At 34.7% G+C, this 9,054-nt stretch overlaps 1 protein-coding gene and 1 pseudogene across 2 annotated transcripts; both read right to left on the bottom strand.

Moving 5' to 3' along the window:
* Positions 1 to 1,183: 1,183 nt before the first annotated feature.
* On the bottom strand, positions 1,184 to 3,006 carry LOC111395183 (annotated as a pseudogene).
* On the bottom strand, positions 2,790 to 8,744 carry LOC111395899 (OBERON-like protein). Of its 2 annotated transcripts, none has more exons than XM_023022115.1 (3): positions 8,615 to 8,744; positions 6,719 to 7,874; positions 2,790 to 3,660 (listed from the first exon to the last, which is right to left on the bottom strand). In XM_023022115.1, exons 2-3 carry the CDS (start codon positions 7,851 to 7,853, stop codon positions 3,071 to 3,073), a joined length of 1,725 nt encoding a protein of 574 aa, XP_022877883.1. In that variant the 5' UTR covers positions 7,854 to 7,874; positions 8,615 to 8,744; the 3' UTR covers positions 2,790 to 3,070. The 2 variants fall into 2 exon arrangements, with proteins under 2 accessions (XP_022877883.1, XP_022877884.1); XM_023022116.1 differs by lacking the exon at positions 8,615 to 8,744 and adding an exon at positions 8,491 to 8,513.
* Between the last annotated feature and the right edge of the window lie 310 nt (positions 8,745 to 9,054).

Raw genomic sequence — 9,054 nt, 5'->3', positions numbered from 1 at the left:
TCTCTCTCTCTCTCTCTCTCTCTCTCTCTCTCTCTCTCTCTCTCTCTCTCTCTCTAATTTATTTATTTTTTAATTCTTTGTCAGAGAAAATAAGCATAGATTGTGATTTAAAATATAATATATAGAACCTATTTTCTCTAAATCATCAATCTAATAGTCATGTTGCTTTTTAATACCATTAGTTTGTTAGCATTTGACAATGAGCTTCTTGCCATAAATATGACACTCCATATATAGAAGAGGAGATTATTTTCCATTCTGTTGTATTTTTTTTTATCATTGTTCTAAAAAATGTAAAATGTGACTAAACTTGGAAGCTAAGCTTCAAGCTTTACGAGCATAGGCAAGTCTTGGCGAGACCTGTGTTAAAAAAAGTTTTCTTATTTTTAAAATTATTTTAAATTTTTAATCATTCTAAACTCAGTTATTAATTAAAATAATATATATACCAAATATCTAAAATTATAAAATATTATATTTACTTAATAATTTCTAAAATTAGTCAATTATACAATTTTCAAATTTTCGAAATACAAAAGGTAGACTATTTTTTATAGTTTCAACTTTCAACTAGACAACTCTTATTTAAAATTTTCTAACGTATTTCCATTTTTTTCTTTGTACTAATAAAGTTATTTAAAATTTTGAAATAAAATAAAAGCATTTAAATAAAAAAAATTAAATAAAACACCACAAGGTGCTCATTTCAAGACGTGACATTTCACCCAAGCCTCGTGCCTACACGGCGCAACTTAAGTGGGCTTCTTAGAACATTGTTTTTTATGAATGAGAGCAGCAAAATACTATTCTTATTGTTTGAGTTTACGGAAGAATTAATCCTATCGTATTTACATAAGAGCATATGCAAACATGGATGATTAACATAAGAAATTCTCAATATATCACATATTCTCGTTTTTGCCATAGAAAAAATACCCTTTAGATAAAAAGAGAAGATTATTTCCCTTCACAGAATACTTTCTATGAATGAGAGTCACGGGAAATTATTCTTATTTTTTGAGGTCATGAACGAACTAAACATATTGCATTGACATAGATAGAATGTTCCAAGCGTGGATGTTCATCATAAGAAATTCCAAATATATCATAAGATTCTTATTCTTGAAAATTCATACTTTTCTAAACCCATAAATCAGATGGAATTCTAGCAATATATCAGGACATAATTTGATTTATTAGACAACGTTTGGTCGGTAAACGAGGATAATACAAGATACATTGCTTGATAGACTTCATTCTCAGTATTGCTAAACAATGAATATTATCAGGAGTTTGTACAAACACAATATTACTATGAACTTCTAGCAATATATCAAGACATAATTTGATTTATTAGACAACGTTTGGTTGGTAGACGAGGATAATACAAGATACATTCCTTGATAGACTTAATTCTCAGTACTGCTAAACAATGAAAATTATCAGGAGTTTGTACAAACACAATATTACTGTGAACTTTGACAATTCTTGATAGTGTCTCAAGGGAGATGCTCAAACTTGCATGAATCATGACCTGCCATTGGTAACAAATACGTTAATTTCAGAACATTTTATGTTCTCATCACCAACTATAATATATACACAGAAAAAATATCAGTACAGCCAACTTAATTTTATGATGTTTTACCATCAAATATTAGCCCAAAACGTCGTCTACTATTGAATTTGCAGTTGAATAAATTTCTAAATTGCAGTAACTCCTATCAGGCAGTATAAATGAGGGAGTTCATTGCTTCCTTACTCGGATTTAGAGCAGTTAAAATTGCAGCAACATTGAAGTAGCAGGTTGCACCATTGCGCTTCAAACTTCTGATAGTGATAGTAACTGTTGAATGCATAAGAAGCATGATCCTTTACTGTGTTTGGGAGATAGCATGGTTGATTTACCTGTATCTTACTACAGCCTGCACCATTTCCACAAGCCCAATCAAGAGCCTTCTGCAGCTCTTCGTCTGGACTTTGTGCATCCGCCATGCACCAGTCCTCAAACTGTCCACTTAAACTTCAAACCAGCAATTTGCAGTTTAAGAAGGAACAATATATGATGCAATGAGAAAACTGAAAATGTGAACCAGAATTGAACTCTATGATACTGGGATTTCAACAAACCTATGGATTGAAATATCTGTAATAGCACAATTGCATATCCTGGCATGCATGTATAGTTCTGATGAATTCCAATGAAGAAAATGTCAAACTAATACAGTAGTTAATAACAACTGACAATGCACTCATATAGTTTACCAGAATTTAGTGATATTGATAGTAAGAAGATCAAAGCGAGTAGAACCTTCATCAGCAAATGTAAAACTGGCAAATCTTATGATATTACAACTTGACCTGAAAGCGGACAAATCGTTGCCAAAGTCGGTACAAACTATTAATGATCACCAGTTATTAGCCTTCTTGAGATCTCGGGACAGTAACTTTCAGGTGTAATCTACTCAAAATGGTTATCCTATCCTTGCTCCAGACTATATATACGTTCACCAAGAAGAACCTTATCATGGTTATAAGAAGTGCATAGACATTGGCAATAGAATGAAAAGTTATGGAATTTTCTTGACAATCATTGTCAGTTGGAAGTTTCTACCAGAAATTTAAAACAGCATTATATTGATACCATTAGCTTAATGTTACTAATATAAAGATAATATATGCTTTACGCTGAGTCGTTACTTGTACAATTGTTCATGATAGCACACAAGGTACCAACTTAAGGTGCATCAAAGTGGTGAATCAACTGCATCTGCTATAAAATACAGAAGTTGAACAGAGAAAATTGGGAAAAGCTTGAGTAGAAGAAAAGCAGCCAGAGTACACAGGAGGCTCAAAAATACATGCACAAATACATTAAAACATAGAAATAACTTTCATCCAGACTTCCCACAAGCTTGATTTCTACGCCACAAGGAATTAACGCAAAAACAAGGTTTAAAAACAATTCACACTGCAAACTAAAAGTTTCATACCTAAGTCATACATTAAAATTCTAACATATGCATAGATAAGACTCGAGGAATTGCACAAGAGAGTGAAGGTCACTTGATTAGCCCTCTGCCTTCGACGGAGTGTTGTACATGTTCTTGAGAAGGTCTTGAATTTCGCTGTACATCATCTGGGACGGGTCACTTGTTCCTGCACTGCTCTGTGATACCCTCGAACTCTCCTGAAGCTTAATCTTTTCAAACAAATATTGCTTCTCAGCTTCAGCCTCGTGTAATCTCTGTTTGAGATACCTGCTAGCATAATCCTCTTCTGACTTCTCTGTCTTGGCAAGTGCAATTCTTTGCAACCTCTCAGCTTCTCGCCGAGCTTCATTAGCCTTCAGCTCAAACATATCAGCCTCAGCCTGTTTAAGCCTAACAATACTTTCAAGCTCATCAATTTGTATCTTCTTTCTCTGCCTTTCCATCTTTAATGCAGCAACTTCTCTAGCTTTATCCTTGAGCTCTTGCTCACAAGCATCTACAGCCAAGCGGGCCTTTTTAACCATCCGCATCTTCTCCTCTGCTACCATTTCCATTTTTCTAACAGCTTCCTGTACTACATCAGCTATCTTGTTGAATGCTTCTTGTGGAGATATCATCCGACCTCCTTCCTCACTCTCTTGATTCTTCGAGGGGTCAGCCTCAAGCTCTATAAAGGAAACAAACTCTTAGAAGTAAATGGCTCGAGAAAAATCAAATGGAAATTCTATGCAAACCATTCTATAAGCCAGTCAGAGAAAAAATTACTCCTCATAGATCTCATCACAAGTGAAAATTCTCCATGAATCAGAGTTTTAGATATAACTGCTACTTACTTTCCTATATATATATTTAAAAAAAAAATAGTATTCCCAAGTGGAATTCACATAATCAAAAATGCAGAATAATTGTCATAAAGTTTTACAATATGAACAGATGAATCGCCCTATCATTGACCTGCCCCAGGTCGGGGTTCAAGCAACAGGCGAGACAAACATATGCTTAAAATAACACTTCTCAATTGGATGCAAGTATTTGTCTCTAGTAATTTGATTTAACCCCTTTTTGATATAGACATAATCAGATTTTTAGTAGATATAAAAATAATAATAATAAATAAAATAAAGTTGATAGAATGTATGATTGAAATGTCGTGGGCCCAAAGAAATGTGGTTAAAATAAATTATTGACTTTGACTTCGATTTTAATCTAACGTTTTAGTGGAGCCAAACAGGTGCTTAATGTAATTCATACTAGTATTCACTGTTTCACAAATAGTTCAAACTTTACACAAACCCTAATCCCCTTAACGTGAATCTTAGGACCAGGTATTCAGTTTTAGTAAAATCCATATTACCAAAGATGACCTAATTAAAGATAAGCTACTAAAGGCATCCAAAAATACTGCAAAATATGGGCTATGTTTCTCAAACACAATTATAAGGGTTTGGTTATTCACGTTATTCCATAGATTTTTTTTTCTGAATGTGAGTTCCTACCAACTCGAACTCTTGATCTTGAAAGTGGAATTTACTACACAATTCCACCCAGACAAGAAGAGCTTGTTCATGTTATTCCATAGATATATGCCAATAATAGGTCGTCAGTAGCTTCTCAAATTACAGCACACCTCAAGCACCCAGATTCTTTGTCCCAAGAAAATAAATTATTAGTATACAACATGGAAAATTTGAGAGGTGTGGTTCACCAAGTAATCTAACATCTTACTCTCAAAGCATCCAGTTCCACCCTTCAACTAATTAAAGTTAGGAAAGGATGCTACCTCGTACTCACTAAAGAACTTTTAGCCAGCACCATAATCTTCACAAAGCATCCACCACACATAAACAATGGCCTAATTCAGTGCCAATTGAACTACACTTTTAACCATAGTCATAATAGGGGAAAAAATGATTTGAAATAGGGAGCCATAAATGACTACAAAGTAGGAATGGCAATTCGAACCGTCAAAATCGAAAATAACGATTAACCGAACCGAACGTGACCAAAAAAATCGAACTGATGATGCAATGGGATGGGTATGGTATTTGATTTTAATGACCCGATTTGGGACAGGGCGGGTATAGTATTTACGCCATCGACCCGCCCCGAACTGATTACCGGTTAATTTTTTATTTTTTTATTTTTTTTATAAATACCTATTAAAAAAAATAATTGGGTAATTGGGCTTTCCATTATTCTTTCTATGAATGAAGATTGAATATGAATTGAAGTTGGAGCTTTTGAGTTATTGAGTAGAAATCAAATTCGATGCATAAGCATCAAGGGACAATAATATTGTTTATTATTGTTATATTGATAATATTGTTTGTTAAATTCGAATTTGCGTTTGCAAATTGAGATATTGTTTGCATTTTCATTTGGGAGATTATTTGCTAAATTGTTTTAGTATTGTGTTTTTTTATTTATGTGTTATATGAGAATTTAAGAATATATCACCTGTGAATTATGATATTAAAAATTAATTTGAGCATTGTGAAATGTGATTTGTGTAAATTGAAAATGAGATATTGGGTAATTTAAAATTTGTGATAAATTGATGTTGGGAATTGAAGTTGAAACTTTAATTATATTTTAAAATTAATTTTAATTCTAATATAGATTGTGAAATTATTTTTTCAATCGATGTCCCAACCTAGTTCTTATAGTGGTGCATCTAATCTCGTAACTACTTCTAATCAAACAAATGATTTATTAAGCATTGATAACACAAAGAAATCTCATTTATCATTTATTTTATATTATTTCAGATTGTATTGTACCGTAATTTTAATATAAATATACGATTTTTACGTTTTAGTGTATTTACATATATATATAGAATAATTTTTAATATTATTTAATTTGATTTGATAAATGACAAATCTATACGGCCTTTGACTATTGACAGTCAACGATCAATGATCGCCCTAACTGGGTTAAAGTCATGGATTTGCCCCAGTTCGTGGTTATTAACCGTCCGAACCGATCCGAACTGAGATATGATCCGAATCGAACCAACTTACGTGATTATGATGTGGTTATAATATGGCCAAATAATTGGTGGTTCAATAATGATTTTGGCCAAACCGTTGCCAACCCTACTACAAAGAGCATCCTACAACGGGAGAAGCAGTGAACAAAAGAAGAAATACCGCTCCCACAAGAAGATTTACATTACTTAGAAATACATATTTTAGCTTTTCAGCTTCTTTTCACATCATCATTTAGCTTCTAATAAGTCCCTTATACCTTGGAGGCCATGAATTTTTCCAGCAATAGCAGAATTGGGGGGGGGGGGGGGTGGGGGTGGGTGTGCAACCTAGGACAACTAATATAAATGTATCAAAGTCAATAATTGAAATCCATCCTGTAATTATTCAAATAATTGAGGGGAAATGGAAATCTCACACACCAGGGGATATTGCGTACGTAATCACAAATATTTTTGACCAAACAAGTATTATAATTTAAAGTACCTCGTACTTTCAAATTTCATCCAAAGACGATATTGGATTGCTAATTGTGAAAAATATTAGCAGGCCAAAGTCAAGTTGTTAAGAATGTTCTAAAAGAAGCTACCATAATTGAGGATATGGAATATTGTTTAGTGGCCAAGCAACCCAAAAGCACATATAGATACTTGTTTTCGTGTTGACGCTGCCCATACAAGGAAGTCAGAGCAACCAATGTAAACCAACAAGGGAGAAGGTGAAATCACAGCTTACCTTGAAATAACATTAAAATTACTTTACAGGCCACGGATTCTGCCATCCCACTTTTCAGGTTTTCGATGAGTTCGTCACACTTCCGGTACAATTTCCTGCCTCTTGGATCCTCACTCCCCCGGAAAATTCTACTTACATAGTCAAGTTCTCTAATCAAAGAATCCCTATCCCAACTCGGTGCACAATGCTGGAAGACATCTTTCACCCAACCTAACAACTCAGATGTCCTACTGCAAGCTCGGCATCTGAATAGCATTTCTGCTGAGCTAGCCCCATTCTTAACACAAGAGCCCATACCAATCTGACCATTTCGGATGGCACAATCTGTGTGAGTCCAATGAGAACACTGATCACAACCAATCCAACGACACGTGTTCACCTCAAAATCAAATTTGAGGCAGACCACACACATGCATAAGTTACAGAAACCATTTCTCTTTGAGCACATTTCACAGGTACAGTCCTCAGCTGGCAGTGCACTTCCACAAGCTATGTTTCTGCACCTCTTGTATAAGAAAATGTCAATAAGAGAAGCTTGCGAGAGACTTACATTAGGGTGCAAAAATGCTTGAATTCCCGTTTTTATAGCAACCAAAATTTCTAATTGAACCCTGTGTGCCAGTATTAGTGTTTTATCTGTCAAATCACCCCTACTTTGAACTAACTTCTGCAGAAAAAGAAACTCTTCTCTTTGCTGAGAACCACCCAATCCTTCAAGAAATGATCGGAGCTCATTTTTAAACTTATCCAGAAACTCATCGGGAAGATTCTGCATTCTCTCTGCTATAGTATCCACTCTTTCTCTGGCCACATCTCGCAGAGACATCTTATCTGAGTTTGAAATGCGCCGAACAACAGAATTCTCGGCAAAACCATTCTCTCTTTCTCTCTCTTTCTCCAATTTCTTTGCTACCAAAGCATCAGCAGTGGGCCAGGTTTCTCGTGAACTAGCACTTTCTGATGGGGATTCACGGACCTGATCAGAATTTGAGCCACGCTCCTGGAAATTTGGAGATCCACACGCATCTAGTGAGACCAGGGAGAGGGAAGTCTGCAGTCCTCCAGGCCGCGGCTGTTGACGTGGGGGCAGCATTGAGGACTGGTGATTGAAGTGAGATCCAGAAGACGTCCCCATCTGGAAATAACCTTAATGAATCTGAAAAGTAAAGATCAATGTTTACTCAATTATTTATATAAATAAATAAGGTGAACGACAACTCAATCTTTCTCCTTCTAGTTAAACCAGAGATCTAAAACTTCAATAAAAATTTAGCCACGGCTTAAGCAGAAAAAAAGAAGCATTTGCTGTGGTAACAATAGATGTGAAAAAATTTATACACAACTTGTTTTCATCGCCAAAATCTTATTTGGAACAAGTATAGCTTACTTAATTAAAAACAAAACAAAGCCCTTCCTCCAAACACAAAAGGATTTTTCAGTAAAAATAAATAATTAACTCTATAATAGCAAAAGTCAAGTATTATTATCTTAGCTTAAAGAAACAAAGATTCACGCAAAAATTAAGCAAACATCAGAACTTTAAGCTTGACGAAGAACAATGATATATCAAACCGAAATTACTCTCCTCCACTCTTATTATATACTCTCCTTCTTATCAATTTTTTTCTTTTCCCTGCTCCACTCTTTCTTCCTATCAAATTGTGGAAAAAAATATTTAAAACCAGTTAAGAACAACATAACACAACTATAAAACAAACAACAATCCAGAAAGTATAAAGCTTATAAATTAAAGGAACAAGCAAAATAGAGACCGAAAATTCATCCATCGCGCCACAGAACAAGATCTAGCATCGGCGAACAGAACTCAATCACCAGGAAAAAACTTCAATAAAATGAAATTACCTAAAGAACTTAAAATCGATAGATTCTTTTTACCTTGAAGAGAGAGTTCGAATACGATCTTGAAAATGACAGATTTTAGGCCCTTTTCTGCTCGAAACCCTAGCCTACCACGGCATTTGATAGAAACTGGAAGTCTTTGTTTACCGTTTGGACCCGTTGAAGAGCGATGCCGATAATAGAAAGTTAGGGAACACATGATGACCGGATTGGCAGGTTGGTGGTATCGGCGGGTCCCACACCTAGCAACGCTCATTTTGACCGTAGTTGACTTTTCCATTTCGTATTCATGCTGGCTCTCTCTTCCTTGTTCGAGTAGAATTTTATGGCAGCAGTCCTAATTTTTTCATTTTTTATAAATTTTATCCTAATCTTCATTTTGTTATAGCGAAAGTTCTTAATCTTTCGTAAATATGCACTTGAAATTCATCTGGATGGAAACCGTCCAAAACACCATCAGTTAATTGAAAAAATTA

This window comes from Olea europaea, chromosome 6, assembly GCF_002742605.1.
Source record: "Olea europaea var. sylvestris chromosome 6, O_europaea_v1, whole genome shotgun sequence".
NCBI lineage: Eukaryota > Viridiplantae > Streptophyta > Magnoliopsida > Lamiales > Oleaceae > Olea > Olea europaea.
Note: the sequence above shows the minus strand (reverse complement) of the source record. Positions and strands in the feature narration are given on the sequence as shown.

Bases quoted from the DNA above. Each gene is read 5' to 3' on its own strand.
- LOC111395899 (XM_023022115.1), bottom strand. From the start codon at position 7,853: ATGGGGACGTCTTCTGGATCTCACTTCAATCACCAGTCCTCAATGCTG. The intron at 3,661-6,718 runs GTAAGCTGTGAT...TTTCCTTTATAG, and splicing joins AATTTTAATGTTATTTCAAG to AGCTTGAGGCTGACCCCTCG.